We start from the raw sequence: 25,847 nt of genomic DNA, 5'->3' as shown, positions 1-25,847 counted from the left end.
GTATACCTTTAAACTAACAGTAATAGTCAACATTCATTGCAGACATTATTTTTTATCAAAAAATACATTAAATATTCTGCTAAAAAAAAACTAAAACAGCAAATAAAAAATAAGTATGTCATAAATACATGGATATTAACCTTTTTCAGGTATGCTTATTTTTTGTTTACAGCAGTAGTTGAAGTGGTTTGCAGGCAATAATATTCAGTCCCTTGCCCCAAAAAGTTGAACAAACTTTTTTTTATTCGCTTCAGTCTTAGAACTACTGGACACAATGTAATGTTCTGATCACAGCCTGAGAAGCAGCTTTGACAATACAGTACCAGTATTTACCCTGGACTATTTTCACGGTTGAAAGGTTTCATTGAACAGACTGGGGATGTTAAGTTTAATGTGTTTGATCACAATTGATGTGAAATCTTTCCACTGTTCGGTAAACAATGATTCGCTGGATCTCATAAGGAGGTAAAATCTGCACATAGTACTTGTCACCCAGTACTGGCCTGACAAGTATCGGTACAAAGTGGCCGGGGCATGTCGTTCTTTATTTTGTAAATTGGACTTCTCTGCATATGATATACAATTAATATTGTAAACAACCTTTCACATCAATGCATCAGGTGCATAAGAAAGTTTGAATTTTCTGAAAACCATCACTTGCTGTTGTTGCGATTTTGACAATATTAATGGGTCCAGATTTATATCACATTTATCATAGTAAGGAACTATACAGAATACACTTTGCACACAAGTACATGTACAGTGTACTGTGTATGCACTAGCCTGCTACACCACTACACATCAGCTTGCACAAGACGCAGAAATCAATGATTGGGCCTTATTTCTACCAGTACCATATGGTGTTTATTTAGTTGTATTACTAGCAATGGCAAAATGTGGTTTAAAAATTAAATCAATAGCAACTGTGATAATATATCTGGGAGACTCTATCTCCTTGATAACACTCACCAACTTTTAACATTTCAAATTCACCATTCACTTCAAGTTTGATACCAATTAACCTCCAAAGTGTTAAGTGGAAGCTCAAACGCACTTGCATGAAATTAATCAACTGCTCCATAAACTTGACGTAAATCTGAACAAGAATCAGGCAATTAATCAATAAATACAGCATTCGCAGGGATCTCCATGTTAAACACTTACCACAACATAGGTCTTGTATGTGGCATTTGTTATGTAGGTCATTTCCCCACACTCATCATGACCTGAGTTCAATCAGTCTAGAACATTCCCAAGGTCACTGCCCTTGATGACCTCACAACCTTGAATTCAATTAGTCATGTTTGGAATGTTCTGGAAAGTTGATTAGTTGTGTAAGGGAGATAATTTAGAACAGTAATTAGCATGTCAATAAAAGGTTCTAGATTGTTCTTACATGCCTTTATAAAAGGGACGTGCACAGCTTCCAGTCAGACTTTTGGGATCGTGTCTCTTGTGTGTTACTAAACTCCAGCAGTAGTCATTCTCAAGACTTTCCAGACCTTCACTGCCAACGCTGGATTTACTCTGTGGACTTTGTGCAACTACAAGCCTGCAAGCCGAAGGACTGTTCATTCATCCGACTGACTGTTACAACTCTGAGACTGGAGCTTTGCCGTCCCAGCTGAGATAAGTAGTCTGTACACTTTTAAAGCTTGTACTCTGTCCCTAACTTAGCAATTAGTTTTGTTTTCGTAATAAATTTTGTTTAAACGGAAACTGCTGAGTTCACCCTTTTGTTCGTTTTCTCTGCACGTAACAAATTGGGGGCTTGTCCGGGATACGAATATTTTGAGCCGTTTGACAACATTTTGACAGCCTTTTCAAAACTACTGTATACTTTGAACTCAGCGAAATTTAATCATGGCGGAATTTAAACCAGAGGAAATGGATGACCTTGATCAGGACACATTTGATTCCCTCAGAAAAGACGACCTCATAACACTGGCCAATTTCCTTAAAGTAGAAGTCAAAAGATCTATGCGCAAGAGGGAAATACAGTACCGTATTGCCAAACATCTAGTTGATTTAGGCCAATTTGAGGAATCCACCCTGAAAGATTATGAGCCCGAGTCTACCTCTGAACTCAGAAAATTAGAATTAGAAATGCAGACAAATTTGGAGATCAAGAAACTAGAATTACAAATGGAAAAAGAGAGACAGGCATTAGAAAAAGAAAAAATACAAATGCAATTAGAAATGGAAGAAAGACAGAGAGAGAAAGATAGGCAGGAAGATTAGAAATGAAACGTTTAGAGCTTGGACAGTCAGGAAAATTCTTCCCTTCAGACAAGTTTGACATCACTAAGCATTTCAGGCTAGTTCCCCTTTCCAAGAAAAGGATGTTGATAAATATTTCCTTCATTTTGAGAAAATTGCTCAGAGTCTGAATTGGCCTAAGGAGTCCTGGTCTATGCTTTTACAGAGTGCTTTGGTGGGTAAAGCCAGAGAAATTTACATTCAGTTGTCAGTAGAGCAGGCTTCAAATTATGATTCTGTGAAGGAATTAATTCTCAAGGGCTATGAGTTGGTGCCTGAAGCTTACCGTCAGAAATTTAGGGATTGTGAGAAGGTGAAAGATCAAACTTATGTTGAATTTGCTCGAACAAAAGAACAACTGTTTGATCGTTGGTGTTCTTCTGAAAAGGTTAGTCAGAATTATGACAAATTACGACAACTTGTTTTGATTGAGGAATTTAAAAGGTGCATCCGGAGTGACATCAAGACGTTTATCAATGAACAAAAGGCAGATACATTAGAGGTTGCTGCACGTTTGGCCGATGATTATTCATTGACCCACAAATCTTCATTTCTCAGCAAACCATCCCAGTCCTTTTCATACAGAAACAATGCAGGTAAATTTAACTCCTCCTTTTCATCCAAGAATTTTTCAAAGGACAGTAGGAAATCAAATGACAACAGTTCACAGAGTTCAAGTAACACTCCCACATCATCAAATCCCAAGTCTCAATCTCCTTCTGACAAAACAGTTCGGTACACTTTCTTGTAATTATTGCAAGAAAGACGGCCATTTAATGTCAGAGTGTTTCAAGTTGAAAAGAAAACGTGAAGGTCAAAGTGGTCAAAGTGGATCTAAGCCAACCGGCTTTATTTCTTCATCAACTCAATTAGAGTCTAATAATGTGTGCAACACATTTTCTGAGGTTAAACCCCTCTTATCCCCAATTAATGAGGTCAAGGTCAATTCTTCTCAAGATAGCATTATGGGTATTTTCGAACCATTTATTCATAATGGTTTTATATCACTTTCTAGTGATTTCTCTTCCGCTACCCCTGTCAAAATTTTAAGAGATACCGGGGCTTCCCAGTCTCTTTTGTTGGCAGATACCCTGCCGTTTTCTGAAAAGTCATTTTCAGGTTCTAAAGTTCTTATTAAGGGGGTAGATTGTAATGACTACATTCCTGTTCCTCTCCATAATGTCTATTTGTCTTCGGACTTTGTTTCTGGACCTGTGGCTTTAGGTATTAGGCCTTTTTTGCCTTTTGAAGGGATTCACCTTCTTCTTGGAAACGACCTTGCTGGGGACAAGGTCATTACTAATCCACTTGTGACTGATAATCCTAGTTTAGATCAGGATCCAGAGCCAATTGAACAAGAGATACCTGATTTATTTCCTTCATGTGCCATTACTCGAGCCATGTCAAAGAAAACTTCTGAGAATCAAAATACTCTCAAAAATAATGTCACAGATGTTGACTTAAATGACACCTTTCTCAGTCAGGTGTTTGACACGGATCATTCCGTTATCCCTCGTGGATTTGAAACTTCCAGTAAAACTTCTGCTGACCAAAGTCAGACATTTTCTAGATCAAATCTCATTGCAGAACAACACAAAGACCCAGATATTTTGTCTTTGTTTGACAGGGTAGATGATGAAGGTAAAACTTCAGATAGCTCTGTTTCCTATTATACAAAATCTGGTATTCTCATGCGTAAATGGAGACCTCCAGATGTTTTGGTTGATGACGATTGGGCTATAAAACATCAAATTGTGGTTCCAAAGCCCTATCGTGCTGAAATATTGCGCCTGGCCCATGAAACGCCCTGGGCTGGTCACTTAGGAGTCAGGAAAACTTATCATAAAATTCTCAGTCACTTTTATTGGCAGGCCTAATCTCAGGCAGGATGTAGCACATTTCTGTAAAACTTGTCACACATGTCAAATGGTAGGAAGCCAAATCAGACCATTCCAAAGGCCCCTTTACAGCCAATTCCTGCATTTCAAGAACCATTTAGTAGGATACTAATAGACTGTGTTGGGCCCCTACCAAAAACAAGATCAGGAAATGAGTACATGCTGACAATAATGTGTACATCAACTCGGTTCCCCGAAGCCATACCACTGAGAAACATAAAGACAAAGACTATAGTGAGAGCTTTAGTCAAATTTTTCACTTTATTTGGCCTCCCTAAATGTGTCCAGTCCGATCAAGGCTCCAACTTTATGTCTGGAATTTTTCAACAAGTAATGGATCAGCTAGGCATTAAACAGTATAGGTCATCCGCCTATCATCCAGAAAGTCAGGGTGCTCTTGAGCGATTTCATCAAACTTTGAAAACATGATTAGGACCTACTGTTTTGACACAGAGAAGCAGTGGGATGAAGGAATTCATTTTCTGCTCTTTGCTGTTAGAGAGTCAATTCAAGAGTCTCTTGGTTTTAGCCCATTTGAGCTTGTATTTGGACATACAGTCCGTGGCCCACTTAAGCTCGTTAAAGAGAAATTCCTGTCTGACGACGATGATTGTCTGAATATTTTGCAATATGTGTCAGATTTTCGTACAAAACTCTCTAAAGCATGTGAATTAGCCAGAGAAAATCTTGAGTCATCTCAGCAGTCAATGAAAACCAGATATGATAAAAGCACCTCAAAACGGAAGTTTGAACCAGGTCAAAAAGTTCTTGTTCTACTTCCAATTCCTGGCAAACCACTCCATGCTCGTTACTTTGGGCCATATCTAATCGATAAGAAATTGAGTGATTTAAATTACATCATAATAACACCTGACAGGCGAAAACAAAAACAGCTATGTCACATAAATATGCTTAAGCCATATTTGGATAGGGATAATCCTACTATAACTCAGCCTGTCAGTGCAGTCAGTTCAAACCATTATGAAGATAGTGATACTGAAACTGACTTGAGTGAAAATACTCTAAACTCAAAGCTGGGCTCGGTCAAGCTTCAAAACTCAGAAATCCTGGAGAAGCTGGAGTCTACAAAGTTGGCACACCTCCAGCCAGAACAACAACAAACAGGTGAAAGAACTGCTCCACGAATATAAACACCTATTTCAAGATGTTCCAACGAGGACAAACGTCATCTATCACGACGTTGATGTTGGGGACAGTAAGCCTGTAAAACAACATCCATACAGACTGAATCCAACAAAAGCGAAATATCTCCAGGAAGAAGTCAAATACCTGCTGGACAATGACTTTATTGAACCCAGTAAAAGTAACTGGAGTTCGCCGTGCATACTTGTTCCCAAATCAGATCACAGTTATCGTATGTGCACGGACTTTAGGAAGGTCAACACTTTAACAAAGACAGACACTTTCCCAATCCCGAGGATTGATGACTGCATCGACCGAGTGGGAAAAGCCAAGTATGTGACAAATTTGACCTACTGAAGGGATTTTGGCAAGTCCCTCTGACGGATCGTGCTCGTGAAATATCCGCCTTTGTTACACCAGACGGATTGTTCCAGTACAAGGTGATGCCATTCGGAATGAAGAACTCTCCGGCAACGTTCCAACGGATGATCAACGACGTCATATCCGGGCTAGATGGGTGTGCAGCCTACGTTGACGACGTCGTCCTGTATAGTGACACCTGGGAGGAACACATCAAGCTCATGCGGAAGTTCTTTGAGAGACTGAGTAAAGCAATGTTGACTGTCAACCTTGCCAAATCTGAGTTTGGTTGGGCAAGGGTAACTTACCTCGGACATACTGTAGGACAGGGTGAGGTAAAACCTGTTGATGCCAAAATCAGTGCCATTTCAAGTTTTCCCATACCAAACTGCAAACGACAACTGATGCGCTTTCTCGGTATGGCTGGTTACTACAGAAAATTCTGTCCAAATTTCTCCACAATTACTGAGCCTTTGACTAACTTACTTAAAAGAAAGTAAAGTTTGTTTGGTCAGAGCAATGCCAACAGGCATTTGATACACTTAAAGCCATACTGCAAAGTGCCCCAGTGTTGTCTGCACCAGATTTCACTTTGCCATTCAAATTAGCTGTAGATGCTAGTGATACGCTGCTGGTGCTGTTTTATTGCAAGAGGATAGTCATGGTGTAGATCATCCTGTTTGCTATTTTTCACGCAAATTTAACAAATCCCAGAGAAACTACTCTACAATTGAAAAAGAGTGTTTATCTTTGATATTAGCTTTACAGCATTTTGAAGTTTATGTTACTTCTTCAAATCAGCCAATAGTGGTTTATATTGATCACAACCCTCTTGTTTTTCTGCAGAAATTAAAGGCAAAAATCAGAGATTGCTAAGATGGAGTTAATGTTACAGGAGTTTAATCTTGACATTAGACATATCAAAGGCAGAGACAATTTAATTGCAGACTGTCTCTCTCGTATTAGAAATTATTGTTGTTCACTTTCAAAGAATTTTATTGTTGTTCACTTTCAAGAAATTTTACTTTAGAGTAAAACAAATTTGAGTACTTAAATCCTTTTCAAGATTACATTTGTAAAAGAAAGATTTTTCTTTGAAAAATTTTCTTTTTTGAAGAGGGGTGTGTTATGTAGGTCATTTCCCCCACACTCATCATGACCTGAGTTCAATCAGTCTAGAACATTCCAAGGTCACTGCCCTTGATGACCTCACAACCTTGAATTCAATTAGTCATGTTTGGAATGTTCTGGAAAGTGATTAGTTGTGTAAGGGAGATAATTTTAGAACAGTAATTAGCATGTCAATAAAAGGTTCTAGATTGTTCTTACATGCCTTTATAAAAGGGACGTGCACAGCTTCCAGTCAGACTTTTGGGATCGTGTCTCTGTGTGTTACTAAACTCCAGCAGTAGTCATTCTCAAGACTTTCCAGACCTTCACTGCCAACGCTGGATTTACTCTGTGGACTTTGTGCAACTACAAGCCTGCAAGCCGAAGGACTGTTCATTCATCCGACTGACTGTTACAACTCTGAGACTGGAGCTTTGCCGTCCCAGCTGAGATAAGTAGTCTGTACACTTTTAAAGCTTGTACTCTGTCCCTAACTTAGCAATTAGTTTTGTTTTCGTAATAAATTTTGTTTAAACGGAAACTGCTGAGTTCACCCTTTTGTTCGTTTTCTCTGCACGTAACACATTCAAATTGCATGTACATTTATTGTATCCATGGCAGTTATATATACGTTCATGCAGTTTGTATGTTTACTTTAATATGCTCTAGCAGAACTCCTACCTACCAATGTCTCGAGGGAAGGCTACAAGTTGAAAAGTAGCTGATTTCCATACACATGCACACATACATATAGGTACATGTAGAGTCTAAACATGAAGGTTCTTTAAAATAACAGATCAAGCGTTTCCATGATTACAATTTGAAGAAAATAGCGTCAGTGACACGATGCTCCCATTTCATCAGAGCTGATGACGTTTTGGAAAATATTAGCCAAACATCGATATACAAATGTAACCATTATTTCGTCACAAATAAAGTTTTGCCTAGGCACCTACATGTTATGTGATGAGCACTTTCGGAGAGAAGTGATGGACCAAAAAATTCACATATGCATATTCATCATCATTTTTGTAAATTTTTCATCAGGTCATATAAAACAGTCCTCTGACCAAATTAAAAATCTGTTGGACTAGCGCTTTGGGAAAAGACTATGTTCTGAGTATAAAACAGCAAAATTTGCCAAAGAATTTGCATAAATGCAAATTTTGAAATCATTTGAATAAACTTAGCCATCCTGTGTTCAAAAAAAAATGTCAAACTATTAGTTACTTTTAACTTTGCCTATGATATGTCAAAATAAGAAGACTTTTACATGTACTACAGTAGTACTAGTGCGTAGGGACACCATATGATATATGTAGGTGTTTGTATACTGTATATATTATATGTCTAATGAACCTGATCACATACCAAGCATCTAGGATATCGGAATCATCAAAGCGCATTTTGCCTTCTGAAAACACAATGTGACAAAACATGATATCTGTACAATGACATTAAACTCTTCCTAGCTATTCCTCTGTCACTTCATTTCAGTGCGTATATCCATCCACTTGACTGAAACTAAAAAACATTCAGTTGAACCATTCAGCAGGCTGGTACAGCGGTGAACTCAAACAGTACCCTTGTTATTGTACAGGAACAATTGGCCTAACCATTTATTTTCAAACAAGATACTGTTTTCTTTGCAGTGTACAGTGACACCAGATTCAATCAAGGGAATTCTCCAGTTACAAAGTCAATATGTGACAGGCTGAGAGTTAATCTATACACAAAAAATAGATCCTAGTAACATAAATCTTGAGAATCGGGAAGAACTGCTGTTCGCCATTGTCTTGGTCTGAAAGGACCTCATTACTCTGGACAATAAAGGTACCGGTATTATAGGATAGAAGCATTAGGAGAGTGATCCGGAACCCCAAAACAACTTTTAACTACCTTCATGGTGAAAAGTAATTGCTTCTTTCTTCACAATGGGATAAGGGAACATCAAACGGCTGTAACATTTGTAATCTGCTTTTCTACATAAATCAGGGTTACTGGAGGGGGAGTTAGAATGATAAAATACTAGTACTGTACTGAGTAGACTCAATCTGTACATGGTACACAGCCGGAGGTAAGCAAGGTTGCCCAGTCATTTTACATGGATTCACCAATTGGGTTTTTAATGCAGTCACATTCAGGGACAACAGAAATGCTACCAGGGTGTCCACATCATTGTACTCATGTTCCAAAATCTTGGCAAAACACACTGACCAGTATCAAATGGTAGCCGAGTAAGTCTAGGTGTTGCAGCTTTTCACTCCCAAATTTTCCCTCAAAACAAATACTGAATATCTAACCAGGGGTGTAGCGCTTAGCTCATAATGTATAAGTAGACAGCCAAAGTTTGAAAGTGATGTGGGAGCAGGGTGATTAAGTGGGAAGGATGAGAGGAAGTTCCTTTTGAGAAAAAGTATAGTGTGCCTCGGGGACACAAATTTGGACTCTCAAACTTTTACAACTCTTTTCTGATATACCACTGATGGGGTGACATTTTAAAGCTCTTGGTTTAAGAAAACTTTTTATCAGCTTAGTTTTTTGAAATTCAAAAATTATATTTTTCTCCATGGACTTAACACAGGGATGGCAGCCATTTTGAATTTCAAATATCAGTAAATTTTGAGTTATTTGTTTCCCTGGTACAGAAATTTGCACGGTGACCCAAAATTTTTGTTACTGATTTTGAAAGAGAATGGTTGAAAGATTCCTCAAGGAAAGTTTGAGCAAAAGTTTAAGTCTTTCACTTTGGAGGCACCAACTACCTTAATGGAAGAGAAGGGGGGGGGGGGGGGGTGTTTCTGTATTTTTTTTCCTGGCTACCAGCTCTTTTCTATACCCCAGAATTTTTGTTAAATACTAAAAGCTACATCACTGAAGCAATATACAGACACTGGCTTTATTAAGTAATATAATGAATAAGCTCATCTCGCGAGTGTTATAAGCAATCTTGACTTGTGGAATTACAGCCATAAATTGATTTTTGACATTTGCAAATGAGGTGTAATGATTTGATGAGCTTTTCAATTAACCGACAATATCTGTGCAAACCTTCTCCTGGATACTGAATATATGACATCACTACTACAATCAGATATGATATGTCGTGCATTTCAATATGCCACTGCAGTCATGTAGAGTATGTTATTACCAAGATACATGTGCAGATAGGGGTTACCATGTTGCAATGACATCTCAATAATGTGCCAGTACTATATCATGTCATACAGTCATCTGAATACTAGCTGGTAACGATAGCATCTCAGTAAACAAAGTCAATGTCATTGATACCTGCAGTCCCTGAAAATCAAATGGTACATTATTCTGCCTTTGACCAATTTTGAAACAAATCTATTCAGACACTTGAGTCTTAAGTCTGGATATCAAAAATTGAAATATACAACTAGCCAACAAGCAGCCATACTGGACCAAATTGCAAAACAAACTACATGTAGGCATTGTGCTGAGTTTCAACACCGTTACTCTACCCAACAAGCAAAACGGTGAGGGTATGATGTCCTGAGAAACACCTGGAGAATCAAACTTTTATTGACCAACCTCTATCTATGCCATACAGACAGCATACTATCAAAATTTCATAAAATCCCTAAACCTGATCAGTGTCAAATAATCTGAAAACGCATAAAACTTTTTGTGACTGTGTGACAATTATCTGTAAACATGTAATAAAAACAAGAGCTAGAATGACGCAACAATACCGTATTCACACAAGGGGAATATTGATTTCTAATAATTAGATGTTAAATTCGGCATTACAGTTTACAAAAAGATGTGATATTGGATATAGTATCGCTGTAATTTTTTAACTCTGTTACAATACTTCACTGCATTGGCTGAAGTCAAGCAACATGTAATCTGCTCACGATAACAAATTTAAACCTTAATATCATATGTACACAATTATAGCTACATGTAGCGTGATACCATGGGTGTTTCACCAAATCATTTGAGAAGTGCACTGTGTGACAATATTGGTCAGTTGTGTGTGGCCTCCTATGTCACCATCTCTTTCCTTCTCTAAACCAATGAAAACCTATCGCCCCATTATACATTACAGCTAAGATCCAATCCGAGTACCGTATACAATTACATGCAGTTGTTATCTATTAATTTATTCAATCACCTTGGAAACTTGATCATTCACATGAGGGATTTCCTCAGGTGTTTATAGCAAGTTCACCACTGTAGCTAGTAGTGTGAGGCACACATATGTCATATGACATTCTCCGCATTAGGTTTGTATTGCCCTTACAAAGTTAGATGCAAGTAGGCAAAGCTGTGATCGTATACATGTAGTCAATGGTTGTAACAAGCACACTGATGGTTAGGATGGCTAGTCAAAGTTATATTTCCTGATTGTAAATTAATTAATTAATTGATTAATTAATTAATTAATTAATTGTTCAGTTCCTCTACTGGCTAGAACTGGAGTCTGCCCTTCCTCTGTTGCTCCTTGTTTTCTACAGGACAAGAGTCCCGTAGATCAGAATGCTTGCCACAAACAGAAAACAATGCATGAGCACTATGACATTTTGGCTGACTTCTTGCTTTGTCTACACTGTATAATCATGATTGTAATTTAAACAGGCAGTGACAGTTGATTTTAAAATGACTCGGTGGCAACTATATGTACCACAACCTAATTAATAATTGGTGATATTTGGATTTTTCACCTCATTTTACACTTACCGTTATTTGCATTTGTAACTCTTCCAAAAAGATGTAGGTTAATTGTGCAGTGCTGTGTACCAAGTGAGTACATCTGAATTCTACAGGGACATGATACCATTTCGACATTTATCACCCCAACTGTGTTATCTGTATGTACTTGTAAATGTAACTATATTACCTTAAGTTAGACTGAGACTCTTATTTATATGGCTCTGAACATTCTGGACTCATCCTAACACTTTCATGGGCAGCGCCAGAAAAAAGATCATAGTGACTCTGAACATTCTGGACTCATCCTAACACTTTCATGGGCAGCGCCAGAAAAAAGAGCATAGTCCAAAAAAACAATGGAAAGTTTAATTGCTATTCTAGACAGTTCAACACAGACCTTGGAGTCTCCCTCCAGGGTCAATTTTCACCCTTTCACCACCACGGTAGCACAGGGCAATGGGCTCTAATGAATATTTAGCATGACAATTTTTTAATTCTATAAAACTTATGAGATTTCTTTTCATGAGCTCTCTGTTTATTATCACATTGTGACTTCCCAAAATGCTACCCTGGGATATGATAGCCCTGCGTACAGATCTGTGTGTTCCCGGCATTATATGGCCTCCACCACAGCCGTGCAACGGTCTATGGAGATAACTGGGGACTCTGCGGTCCGGATCCGGATCGCAACGAAAAAACGGTCTTTTTGGCTGAAATTCTGCTCTATCGGGGCAAAATCCTTTCCCTGCCTACCTTTACCTCCAAACCGACCCCAGAAAAGACGAGATTAACTTCTCCTAACATCCAAAACCGCTCATTTTCTGAAAACAAACGTACTCGACAAGCTTTTTACCCAAGGAGATCGCCATTTTTAATCTCGCCAGTAATCTCCATAGACCGTTGCAGGGCTGTGGTGGAGGCCGTATAACGCCGGGAACACACAGACCTGTACGCAGGGCTAGGATAGTGACTGGTTTGTCTTCCACAAGCTGTCACTGCTCATGATATCATGTTTCACTTGGTGGCCTATTGCATTGTCTACATGCTCTGGGCATGACTTCACATTACTTTCAACTTTATTTTTCACTGACCAAAATTTTCCCTGTATCTCATTTCATCATTAATGACTCATACTATACAGGAACAAATTTCATATTCTGGTCATCCAGAGATACAGTAGAACTTTTGATTAAAGTGAATCATACAACAATATTCTGTTGTGGATCATGTCGGTATTTTTCAATATAAATTACAGTCTGCTGAGTATTTGGGCAAATAAACCAGGCATCGGGTTATTAACGATATATGTACATGTACCTGGTCCACTTCACAGAAATGAGTAAATATTTACCATACAATATTCTTTGCTTGTTTGTGTTCAGGTCAGTGTCCTTAATTGTCAGATGTACAAGAGAACTTCAAATTAAAATGCAGAGCATTTGCACGAAGACCCATCCTGAGTGTGTGTTTAGCTGTTAATTAGTGGTATGATAGACGCCGGTAGTCCAACCTTTTCTTTTGAGGTCCCCAGTGGATGAAAGCTTAGAAATTACCTTCAGCAGCCGACAATAAGTTGTGATGCTTATGTTGCACGACACATAGCAGCTTACCTCAATGATATGTTTGAAGCAAACACGGCAGAAAACTGAACAATACCAACCCTAGTGTCCCTTTAGAATTGCAGAAATCAAATAGGACCCATTTGTCATTTATACCTTATACATGAGTGCTTCAGGTTCTGTTGGCACTGCCACAATGTCATTTGGTCTCTTGAACCCTGTGCACCTGCTGTTAACTTGCTATAGAAAAGGTAATGCGAAACTCTTTTACTTCACTGTGTATGTGTGTGTGCAAATTCAGATTTGGCCAAAACGTCTCGGGAAAAGTTATGATGTGGACTAGCATCTACATACACCATCACAAAAGTGGAATAAAAGGTTATGCCTTATCACTATACAGTGCACAATTTAGAAAATTTCTAAAATATATATATTGTACAGCAGTGCTTGAACACACATGTGCTATCAAACTTTACAAGTAATGCAAATATGGAAGAGGTTACTCTGAAGATGGTTTTCAACAATTAAAGAAAAGTATATATGTAGTATATTAGGACTGTTGGTTATCACACATATCCTTGAATGAATAAAAGGTCTGGTTTACAGTCACATCAACTTGGTTGGCATATATATATATATATATATATATATATATATATATATATATATATATATATATATATATATATATATATATATATTATATATATATATGTACATATATATAATATATATATGTGTGTTTGTGTGTGTGTGTATGTGTGTGCGCGCGTGTGTGTATCACTTTATCAGACAAAGGGCTGGTAATAAAACTTCAAAAACAAACAGAAACTGATATTTTCAGATTGGACAACAAGTGTTATGAATGGGATATGAGTGACAACAAACACTTTGATGTAGAAGGAAAAGTAAAATAAAGTCTGAGGTCTGGGAATTACTTTGAGCAGGATATTGAGCCCTGGATTCTAATTTCTCATGGTTTCAATTGTTGGGTGACATATTGCTCCGTTGCCTTTACTTTGTACTTGCACTGAATAATCACCTCATTTTCAGTTCTTTTTGGGTTTTTTTATTTCTTTATTTTTTTTTGGGGGGGTTATTGTTGTTTTTAGGGGGTACTGTACCAAGAAAATCAAATTAGTTCAAGTTCAAGCATTGGGATTGATTATATTACGGTGTTGTTTGGGAAGCTAGATCTAATTATTGCTCTGATCATTCATTATAATTATTTTGTCATAAATTGATGTGATGGAGCAATGTGGAAGAAAACAACCGGAGTTAGAACTTCACAGTAACAGAAAATTACTATACTTCTGAATTAAATCTTGCCTCTGCCTTAAATGACAACAAAGCAATTGTTAATGGCACTTGATAATGTAAACTATCCCTTAAATTTTTCTTCAACCTCACAAAAATTTTGCAGGTGTCAAAGTCTGGCCATTGTGATACCGATTTAAAATCTTTGAGCACTGAATGCGAAACTGTAAATGTCTGCATGAATGGCTTTAGAAATTTCTTAAATTCGTCAAAATCAACATTTATAAAGGACAGTCCATACAATTACAATGTATCTATTCAAATCATAATAATCTACAAAATTGGTGAAATCCTTAGTTTTAACAATTAATACCTATAACTTTTGGCTTCACTAGATTCAACTTGGTGCTCAACCACACAAAAAGCAATTAACCTGTATAACATAACACAGTCGCTCGAGAGCTATTCAGCTCTGGGACTATTCGCCCCATAGACGAGTGTACAGAAGCGGGTTGTTTCTCGCTTCTGTACATAGTCCCAGAGCTGAATAGCTCTCGAACGACTGTGGACATAATTACAAAACAAAGTTGTTGAATAATGAAACATAATATACTATAAAAGACAGTGTGACAGCTAGTTTCAAAATTTTGTTGGGGGGGGAACCCGACTACTCTCCAGTGACTGGCACATATCGTCCTGTTGAAGGTGGGCACGCGCACATGCAGTCCCGTGCTGCTGTAGACTTGTCCTGTAAAGTGACGACAAGGCGACACAACTATTTCATATCATGGTGGATGCAAGATAGCAGCAACAGACATTTCGGTAAGGGGGAATATACGTCATTGCAAAGTAGGTTGTGCTCTACAATCTTTCAAATCTTTAATTACATGTTCCTTGAGCAGTATTTATCACACCGACTACGTTTTGATGGGGACCTTTCAGACCCGAGACAATATTCAGTCTGACCTCTACCACGTCGCAGCGCTCGTTCACTTTCGAAGCATATCCCGTTCCTTGCCGTTTCAATGCAATCGTCTTTTAAGATTCACCAGAGCTTGACAACACAAGACATTCTATGAAAAATACAAAAATGACCCGCCGAAGTTCACGCCTGTTGCTAGGCGCGAGAAACATGAAGCGTTACACGTAGCCGGGTAGAGTCTCCCATGACGTTGGTCACTGTCTTCAGTTTTTAATACATTCATTTCTTAACTTTATCGTTATCTTACGGGGGAAAAACTGGAAAAGAGGGAACTGAGTAACTTACATGACGTGTGCCAGCTTCAAGTTTCCATCGACCGATGGTTCAATTCTGTGAGCGAACGCATCGCCAGCTCCTGACGTCTTACGACTCGTCCGCGGAGTTACTGTTGTTGACATGTTTGAGTGGATGGATCCACTCAGTGAACTAATGCTAGTTCGTTCCAACGCGAACATTTTCACCGGATTCGTATAAAATTACTGCTATCGATTTTATCAGACCCTCCCCTTATGTAATTTGCATGCGAATAGCAGCCGACCCAGCTTGTCTACGTCAGAGATGTTGGAAATCACTTAGAAATAATCTATCATGAACCCGACCAAGTTACAACTTTGAAAATATTGCCATCACGACGTGCGCATGCGTATAGTGAGAGTCCGAGGTCGAAGGTTAAGGTGAATTAACAACGTTGAATATTGATAACTTGAACCAATAATTTGAAACGAATACGATAAGGACAATCTTCTGTTCGTTAAAAGATTTTCAGAAGTAAGTAAATATAATAAAGCATTTCAGAAGTGACTCTGTACCATAAAGGTCGCAAAATGGTATGGTAAGTATAAAATTGTGCTACGTACATTATTAGTTTAGACATCCGTAATATTACGATCATGATTTGATCAGTGGATCAGCTGACTACAGGCCTGAGCTGACTACATGCGATGCATGTAGTGTGCAGTGCCAGTAGACAGTTGTTGTTTCGGTTATCTTAGGTCGCTAGTGCATGGTTGAAACGTGCATGCATGTCAAGTGTAATACCGTCGAGGCCCACTGCTTAAAATTTTCACAGGTAACGCACTCGCGCTCGGCAAGGCAAGGGACAGTTCTCTACTTACAGTGCCACATGTTGCAGGGCTTCTCTTGAAACTTTTCTGTGCATGATTTGAATGCAGTGTATTGTAAATCTAACTTGGAGTTGCCACCATCATTCACTGAGCAGGCGCCGCTAAAAAGTGCTATATACGAAGGTGTATTACTTAAAGTTAATTTATTTGTAAATGTGCAACATTAATCTTAGTTGACATTTATTTGTCAATACCATGTACTATGATGTAGACATATAAGGTGTGAAGTTCACGGTAAATGATGCGGAGGGACCGTGACTTGAGTTGTCAAACTATGCTTGTCTTGTAGATTCCAAGATTTCTGAACGCAGATTTCTGAACTCTTTGTACACTGTGTATCTCAATATGCCGTTTAGGGATAGGACAAGAAACTATACTTTACATTAACAAACAAGAATAATGAAAAACTGGCCCATTCTAAATTAGACTGCATACAGATGTCTTCTTGCACTCGGGGGCCACAGAATTGGAATATATAAAGTGAGAATATGAGATCAGCTCGGACAAGAATTAAAAACAAGCATTTCACAACATATGAATTAGATGTAATCATTTGTTTTTTAGATATGATTGTATCCATCCCACCAAGAATTATGGTATTGGGAAGGTGACACAGACACAGTGACCTTGTTTTAATAGTCATATAAATTTCGCAGAATGGCAGGTCGTCCACCCCCTGATCCAGTGTTTGTTCTCAGAGGGTCGGACGGACCAGTCAACACTGTGAACTTCCAAGATTTGCCCGGTATTCAAATGCCGATACTGCTTTCAGGGTAAGTAATGATTTAGTCTTCAGGACACAAAACACATTCAGCTCAGAGTTACATGTAATCCAATATTCATGATGCGATAATGGACAAAGTTTCATGTTTATCAAATATCTATGCTTACCTATGAATATTTTCATCCATGCTTAAAATGGGATGTCATGAAATTGTTCTAGGCGTGGTCACTCTGTATTGTAGGAATCTTGCCACACAAATGATCAGTATATATATAGTCTTCTGTTGTGTCTGTACAGGACAAGACGGACTGTGAGCATTTTATAAACCATTTCATTTCAACATTGTACTTCTTTACTTGGCATCTATGAAAATTTGACAGAGCAGCTAATTACTTGTTGCATGATTTTGTCCAACATTTTCAACAGATGTGCAACCGGGAAAATAAAACTATGGAATCTGAAGACAAGGCGTGCTGAAACAACAATAGAAGGGCATGATGGGATGGGAATTCTTTGGTCTGATTTTGTGACGGGAGACGCCATCTTGAGGTGACAGCAATGTGTTGTAGTAGTTTTTCGAGAGAAAGTCGGCTTCTCATTTGCAATACACCTGATTCCATAATGTCTGTGTATGTTTTGTCAGACAGTTGAGCTTAGCGAGGGAAAGCTCAAAGATCAAGCTGGCTTTAGTAAGTCATCTGTAACCGAGCCATATGCTACCTTAACCTGTTCACCCCCGATTCCCTGTAAAGAGGTCCACAATCACCATTGATAACAATGGGTTTGGGCCAAACCATGGTGGTGAAAGGATTAATGGTTCAGATATATATGACGAATCAGAAGAACAGTCAAAAAAGAAAAGTTAAAAGCAAATCTAATTCAGTATTTCCACTTCTCACCCACCGCATTGCAACATATTTGCGACTTAAAATCAAGTTTTACAGGGGCATATATTGCTCATTTTTCAGCTAAATTTGTGATATTAAACACCATGGTACTGCCGAGGCACAGTGGCACCTACTGTTGTAATACAGCTGACAGCTTTGTTCAAGCTGGGTTAGGAATTCTTTATTGCTCTACTTGTATTACCAGTGAACAATATTATCGAACACCTAAATGTATGCAACTCGTTATATGCCTACCATTTCTCAGTGTCTTAAGTGTAGCCTCAGAAAGAAACTTGTCAGGTTGAGTTTAATTTAACAAATGAGAACAGAAATAGTTTAAAATTGGACACAGTTGTAAATTGATGACGGTCAGAATGGAAAGGGAAGCTTTGCAAGACTTTTGGTAACATTTCCTTGGGCTACGTCAGTGAATCAGAAGTTTGGCTCTCAGGAGTTCTGATTTGGCAAATAAATTTCGATCTCTGCTAGCCAAATCTTAAGGATATATTTGAAGTTCAAGGGAAACACAGCCAGTGAGGTAGTATGAGGAATCTTGAGCAGTGTTAGCCACTAATCAATCACCATGAAAACAAGGGCTGCCAGTAGCCATAAGTTACTACATCATGAACGTAAAATGCTGTTCAATATTTCTGAAATACAGTTCAGTCCAGACAAAGAAGCCCCTCCAACTTTACATTTGTACAAAATTTGATATGAGAGAGGGGGAGGGGGGATTATAGAGAAGCAGTGACAGTTGTTTATTAAAACAATACATTTCCTTTTCCAGCCAGGGTAGAGATTGTCAGATCAATCTGTGGCAATTAGCAGAAGGCAGGAATGACATCATCAGAAGAATTCCATATGAATCCATTGGATTCTGCCAGTGTACATTTCTACAACAAGGTTTGTCGGTATTCCTGCATGTTTGAATCATGGTCTGTGACTTTCTTCTAGTTTGTATCAGTACCATTCAATTTATCAAAGCATTTACAAAGAACTCCGCAATTGACTGTGAAGACAAAACATAGACTAGTTTGGTAGTTTACAAAGACACCAATCAGTGTCACTGATTTAGCTCGCAAAATAATGAAATAGATTAATCTTTGAATAAATCAACCTGTACCTACTGTATCTCTGACTATCTACGACTCATCTCTTACTCCCGCTAACTATCTTGACTGTGACAACATGCATTTCGACTGTTTTTCGGTGAGCCATCTGACAGTTTCTGCGCGAATTTGAACTTTTGACCTCAATGTATTCAGTGCATTATACGAGCAAGCTGGAAAACGTCCCAGAAACAATTGACGGCTCAGGGGAAAATGGTTGAAAATACATGTTCTTATCGTCAAGGTAGTTAGCAGGAGTAGAGAATGAGTCTTAGATAGTCAACGATAAAGATGATACAAGTTTATTTATTCAAAGACTAAATATATTTCATTATTTTGCGAGCTAAATCAGCGACACAGATCGGTTTTATAGTAAACTACCAAAAAAGTATATGGGTTGACTCGCAGCGGTTCTGTGGCGATGACCTTTGACCCGAGCTCTTTTGATAGACACCACAGCACCGCTGCAATATTACAGCTAGCAGTCAGTAAGTTACAATAAAAAAAGGTTTAGGTAAATAAATTCAAGAATGCCAGCTTATCTCTTCTCTGATTGGATAGTGAGGCAATTTAAAAATGGTTATACGTGTTTCTGCATAAGTAGGTTTTACAGTACCAATACTTCCAAAACTAATCATCAGTTCCAATAGTGCGAAAGTACCATCTTTCACTTGAGTCGACTTCCTGCCAATAAATGATACCTCACTGTCGTTCCAAAGTATAAATATTAAATGTTTTCAGAATCATGACTTGCATACTGAGGATCAAATTTCATAGGGCTTAAAAACTAATAAGAAACTTGAGGCAAGTACTTAAGACTTGTTGAAAGGATATTTCTTATCACAATAGGAGATGATCAACTGATCGCTGTGGCTGGTAAGGAGCCCTCTGTGGTCGAACTCTACAATGTGAAGTCTTCAATGAAAGTTACCACGCTTACACCTAAAGAGGGCGCTAGAGCCTTAGGTGAGCCACTAATCAATTTTAATGCATTCACAGTTATGTAGATTTGTTTTGTTTGCGACTATGTTGAAATAAATTTATCTTTTTCAAAAAAAAAAATCAAATACGATATGTATACATGCTCTATAATGTAAATTTTGGCCTTTTATAAAGATGAGATTCAAAACGAGAAAGTTCAACATCATCTTGTTTCCTTTCTCAGATCATAAACAATTTATAAAAAAACTTGCCACAAGCTTCAAATGAATCTTGACTTTGCCCATCACTTCGGTATGTTCAGAGAAAATGTGTCGATATGACTTGTGTTTTGACATCAATATCTTTAATCAAACAGTGAACTTACATTTAGAATGTCAGTTTGCTTTTTATATATCACCATAATATTTTGCATCCAACATAACTAAAATTTATCAAAAGAGGTTGGGTATTTTAAAGTTTCATCGAAGCAGGAACATGTTGAGGTGCTCTAATAATGTCTGGTAATTCTGAAGAATGATTTTGAGACAGTGTTCATAGACCTTACACTTGATAACAGGTATGGTGATGAAGATAAAGCTGGTTTTGTCGGCCATAGATGACAGAGCTCTTCTTTTAGCTGGATATGAGGATGGCAGCATTGCATTGTGGGATGTAATGGAGTCAAAGGTCATCCACAAATTAAAGGTTCATAGTGATCCAGGTGAATATGAAACATTAGGCGTATAAATATATCAGTTGATTAAAGCATCAGTGAATATGTTACATAAATGTCAATTTTTCATGTACAATAAATTCCTGAGCTTATCATGAAAACACAAAAAAGGTATGCACAAGGACATTAACGCAGCATATTGCCTGAAATGGAGGCTGTTATAAAGTGCACTTCAGAAATCAATGTTTGAGGACCGTGTCATGATATTTTTTCTATTTCCTATCATGTCAGTATGGAGCCTGATCTAAGTATCTCTTTTGTCAGCCTATGCAACTACACATACCATAGAGACTGATGTTCCAGCTATCAACCAGTTGGTTCGTAGAAACACTCCAAAAGTGAACGCGCAGACGGCTGTCCCTGGAGTGCCTTGACATGTTCAACATGAGGGAATGGGCATTGTGTATGGCTTTTTTCAGTGCACATCAAATTCTGTTGTTCATTATGATATATGTAGAATACCCGGTAATCTGATATAACCAAGTGACCATGATTCCATGCATGTCTGACGATGCTTGCAAACAGCAAGGATATCAAATATGCAAGATCTCAAGGGAAATGTTGCTTGTCACAATCACATCTTTTAAAATCAATACACTTTACAGAATTTCGACTTGGTTAATTTATGAACAATTAGAAAAAAGATTTAATCCTTCACAATGTTTTAGCCTCTACATACGGCTACAACACTGAAGTATTTACCTGGTTCTTTTTAAGAAAAGTTTTTCACAAGAAGTTATAATATCATTTGACTGGATCTAACCAACTCTTTGAGTGCTGTAATTTTTCCCACCAAATTTTAGTGGAACATTTTTTCTGTAAATTGTTTTGAAAAGTTTGGACTAAATGGACATCATATTTCATTGGCTACAGTTTTGTATCAAAATTTCGGCAAACATCTGAAAAAAATTGACTGAGGTATGTTTTATAAAAGCGATAAAAATTGACTGTGGCACTTGAAGAGTTAAATTAAAAAAGGATTGATATAGCACATATAGTTTTATTGAATTTATAGCAACTGAGTTCAATTCATAGAAGTGTTTATCCATCACCTCCCCATGGTTGTCATCATGATTTCTTTTAGTTTAATTATTCATGGTGGAGGGGGGGGGGGGTTCTTGAAGAGTTTCTGTTCTCATAACATGTTACTACCTCTCTCCCTTGCAGTCATGAGCCTGGATTATTCCATTCCCCAGCAGAGGGGTGTATCAGGCTCTGCAGATGAAACCATTGTTACCTGGAAACTTAACGAGGCAGTAAGTTCTGAATCATAAGAGTGTACATCTCTCAAATTATGTAAATAAATTAATAAACCATGATGGTAATAGCTTGCAGAGTTGAGATCAGGAAATTATTCACAAAAGGCCGTAGCAAATCTTTTCAGCATATGGAAAAGTCCCTGAGGTAGCTTTTCTCATCCAGGTGAAGGAAAATGCCATTTGGTCAAACAAATGATTATTCAAAAAACTATAAAAACAATATTATCAAATGAATCATAAAGTACTTAGATTGAGAGCTCACACATTTTTCCTTTGGCTCTCACATCAGTCGATATAATGTAAAAAAAAGTTTGGTCTTTTCAAGGTAAAGTTATCATGATGTGGTATTGTCCATTTGAGAAAAAAATAGTTGGATGATGTAGATCTGTGCTGTACATTTCAGTGAAATAACCATTGCAAATGCATTGTCACAAGAGATAAAAATGACTTTCTCATAAGTAGTCTTAAAATATAGCACATCTGCCAATGAGAATTCACATTCACTTTTAAAAAAATGAAACCTGACAGTGAGAAATAAATTCTTTATTTAATAGCAGGAATTGCAAATTCAGCATCAAACAGACATCACCAACCCTGGAATTTCCGACATTAAAATCCGGAAAGATGACAAGATCCTTGCAACAGCAGGATGGGATTCAAGGTATGTCAGCTGTCGGCAAAAACATACTGTAAACCTTGACTACAAGTGTCTCCACATTTTAACATGTGATTTATTATGCTTAGTAACCAGATCACTATTGTAAACAAGTTTTAAGTGTCCCCTTAGTATTTTTCAGTCAATCCATCATCTAATAGGTGAATGTGCTTTTACAGGACGAGGTACCCACTACCCATTACCCATTGGAGCAATGAGCAATAAGTCGTAGTACTGTGGAAAACGATGTATAAAAATGATATCTGGAAAGTGTCATTTTGGACGTAAAACTATCTTTGAAAATTGCTGAAAAAGTCCTTGAATTGTAAGTGACTTTGAGTGTATGGACTCTGTATTTTAACTGGAGACTGTTTATATATTTCTTTCAGGATAAGAGTGTTTGGTTTGAAGAAATTGAAAGCACTGGCCATCCTGACTTACCATAGAGAGAATGTCCAGTGCTTGTCATTCTCTGTGCAAGGAGTGGACGGTCAAGGATCACTGCTGGCTGCTGGATCTAAGGACAGACATATCAGTTTGTGGTCACTCTACAATTCGTAGTATCCAATCGCTGATAAATGTACTTGTAAGCAATGACTAGAAAACTTTTTATGGACTCTTGGATCTGGAGTTGACAAAGTTGGACAGTTCAACCTTTTCTTTGCCATCAGTCTGAAATCATAATAATAAAGTTTTGATATGATTTTAACAACTCTTTATTTTGGCTTCTTCTTGTTTAGATAATATGTTAGTTGAGATAGCGATTATCTATTATCTGGTCATGAGGGTGATAATGCTTGTTTATTACCCATGGGGGGGGCCATGCATTGCCGGAAATACATTGCTATCTCACAAGGCCATAGGCTGCAGGAAATGGCATTGTGTTTCTGGTAATGCATGGCCACAAGAGGTCATAGAAGGTGATACAGCCTTAGCAAAAGACCAGGTAATAGGTATTTCATAACAGAGTACATACTGATGACATTCTCCATGTTATTGTTTTTATGGTGCTTTTAAGTACGCACTGCAATATTTCATGGTTAGAAGTTTATTTGACGAGTTCTCCACACAAGTCATAGAGATACCACTTTCTGTAAAAAGCAAGGAGTGAAAATGTCCACAGCTACAGGAATGACATCTATGTTGGCACTTCCATCTTTGTTGTCAATAAGTCTTCATGTTCGCACACTTTTGGAATCTCATATTTTTGTCAGAGGATAGCTGCTCATCGCATACTGACCACCCACCGTTGTTTCAAAGCTGCAGACATGATGCCACCTTGCTCGTGTCCACCCGAATTGGTACTGTTTTAATGGATTGTTTCCTGAGAGAAATGGATAATGATAAAATCTCCTCTGATGTCACTTTTTCCAAGTTAGTTATCCTTATCCATTCTCTTGTCATGTGATTTGTACTGGCCAATCACAATAAAGAATGAGCTTGTAGGGTTTTAATGTTGTAATTGTCTTTAAGGTGGAATGTGCCCTCAGGGACAGATATTCAGACTTTCAGTTTTACAACATTAATAAGGTCTACTGCATATGTAGGGGCCCATTTTGAAACAAGTGAAGTAATTAAAGTATTCACCATCTTATTTTTCATGAAAATGTAAAATAGCATTTTCTCTATAGAGTTTAACACAGTGCTAGCAGCCATTTTGAAGTTCAAATGCTCAAAAATCTTAGGTAATCTGTTGCTCTAGTACCAAGGTTTGCACTGTAAGCCCTTATTTTATTCAACATTTTAAATTAGAATGGTGTAAAGCGACCCTTAGGAAAGTTTTGGCAAAAGTTAAAGTCTTTTTAACTGTCACAGCGAAACTACCTTAAACCACATGTAGTTCATAGAGATATTTTAGGAACTGTTGTGACAAATAATACTGAACATGATAATGGAAGATAAATCCATGATATGCTCGTTGGTAACATTTTATAAAAGATATTTTGTCCTCGAATTTGTAAATAATTTGCCATTTTGGCATACAAACGGCAGAGACTTTCCCAACCTCATGATTATGCCATTCAGAGCTTCTGTGAATTTTGAACAATAATAGTTTAAATAAAAGACAAAAGCTTCTGCTGCCTTTAAATATTCAAATATGCTCTCCGTTTTGACGAAAATGGGCACAACTTGCCCCACTTCATGATCCCCTCAGAAACATTTATAAAGATTACTTAATAAAAAGAATGGATATTGACACAAGTAATGCTGTGTTGGAATATATATTATTATCTACTGTAGTGTTCCAAACATCTGATGGATTTGTCTCAGTGCTTTCTAAAAGATGTATTATGCAAGTGACAATCACCACAGCTCTTTTGATACAATTTTTATCATTTTTGTTCTGTAAGACGATTACGGTTTCCTATTCTGCGCAAAGTGTGCTGAAAAACGAAGTATTAGCCAAGCTAACACCGTGCGCTTTGCGTACAATATTCAATGTTACTAACGACAAATGAATCCTAGTACAAAACATTGGAGGTTTCCTGTCTCCTTGTCGGGACTAACATTCGGCTTTCAAAACAATGCCACTGTGCGTACAAGCTGTATTGACTGACAACTGGAAGGTTATTTCGATAGTTTTCTACAGTGGGTGCCAGAACAGACGTGTCGGAAACAGAACATAAATATCAGAAATCACATCCCAAAAAGTTACAACTAATAGAGCTTGAAAGTCAGTTCTCATCATGGTAATTACGTCACAGGTAGGCAGCAACAAAGTTGACCTTTATCCTCGTAAATATCATCATGATAATTCTAATTACAGTGCGTTTCACCAAGGTACCGCAACTCTGCGTATGAGACGGACACAATCCACGTACAAAACGAACGATAAGCTTGGGTATCACGACACATTTCAAAGCCACCGACTCATTGATTAATTACAGTAAACCAGCATGGGGCAGCCGCTCTGTCTAGACTGAGAGATACACTTGATCTACATTGTATTGCTTTTTAGTTAGTTTCTGTTGAGAATACCTTCACCTCTTGAACTCTTAGCTGAAATTGTAAATGAAACAGTTACATTGTAGATCAAGTCTAGTGTCAACTGTTTATCTCTCAGTCTAGACAGTGGCTGCCCCATGCTGGTTTACTTTAATTAATCGACGAGTCGGTGACTTTGAAATGTGTCCGTGATACCCAAGCTAATCGTGTGTTTTGTACGTGGATTGTAAACGTCTCA

General features: G+C 37.8%; 2 protein-coding genes across 6 annotated transcripts in view; one reads left to right on the top strand and one right to left on the bottom strand.

Annotated features, from left to right (window-relative positions):
- The window catches only part of LOC139144768 (WD repeat-containing protein 5B-like), a 51,657-nt gene extending 35,791 nt beyond the window's left edge, over positions 1-15,866 (bottom strand). The window contains exon 1 of the mRNA XM_070715499.1: positions 15,537-15,866. Coding sequence (XP_070571600.1) covers positions 15,537-15,706 — 170 coding nt within the window. The 5' untranslated portion in view covers positions 15,707-15,866. The remainder of the gene's footprint in view (positions 1-15,536) is intronic.
- LOC139144769 (guanine nucleotide-binding protein subunit beta-like protein 1) lies at positions 14,107-23,378 on the top strand. 5 transcript variants are annotated; one of them, XM_070715502.1, is made up of 10 exons: positions 14,107-14,704; positions 14,821-15,091; positions 16,940-17,148; positions 17,526-17,648; positions 18,774-18,889; positions 19,945-20,061; positions 20,594-20,737; positions 21,917-22,005; positions 22,563-22,669; positions 23,053-23,378. In XM_070715502.1, the coding sequence occupies exons 3-10, from the start codon at positions 17,033-17,035 to the stop codon at positions 23,222-23,224; spliced, it is 984 nt and encodes a 327-aa protein (XP_070571603.1). In that variant the 5' UTR covers positions 14,107-14,704; positions 14,821-15,091; positions 16,940-17,032; the 3' UTR covers positions 23,225-23,378. The 5 variants fall into 5 exon arrangements, with proteins under 5 accessions (XP_070571603.1, XP_070571604.1, XP_070571605.1 ...); XM_070715503.1 differs by lacking the exons at positions 14,107-14,704; positions 14,821-15,091 and adding an exon at positions 15,948-16,083; XM_070715504.1 differs by lacking the exons at positions 14,107-14,704; positions 14,821-15,091 and adding an exon at positions 16,145-16,320 and having other exon boundaries at positions 22,566-22,669.
- Positions 23,379-25,847: the final 2,469 nt, after the last annotated feature.

Source organism: Ptychodera flava, chromosome 12 (assembly GCF_041260155.1).
Source record: "Ptychodera flava strain L36383 chromosome 12, AS_Pfla_20210202, whole genome shotgun sequence".
NCBI lineage: Eukaryota > Metazoa > Hemichordata > Enteropneusta > Ptychoderidae > Ptychodera > Ptychodera flava.
Note: the sequence above shows the minus strand (reverse complement) of the source record. Positions and strands in the feature narration are given on the sequence as shown.

Excerpts from the sequence above, each read along its gene's own strand:
- LOC139144769 (XM_070715502.1), top strand. The coding sequence starts at position 17,033 with ATGGCAGGTCGTCCACCCCCTGATCCAGTGTTTGTTCTCAGAGGGTCG. Across the intron at positions 20,738-21,916 it reads AAAGGTTCATAGTGATCCAG|TCATGAGCCTGGATTATTCC; the intron begins GTGAATATGAAA and ends TCTCCCTTGCAG. Across the intron at positions 22,670-23,052 it reads ACAGCAGGATGGGATTCAAG|GATAAGAGTGTTTGGTTTGA; the intron begins GTATGTCAGCTG and ends TATTTCTTTCAG.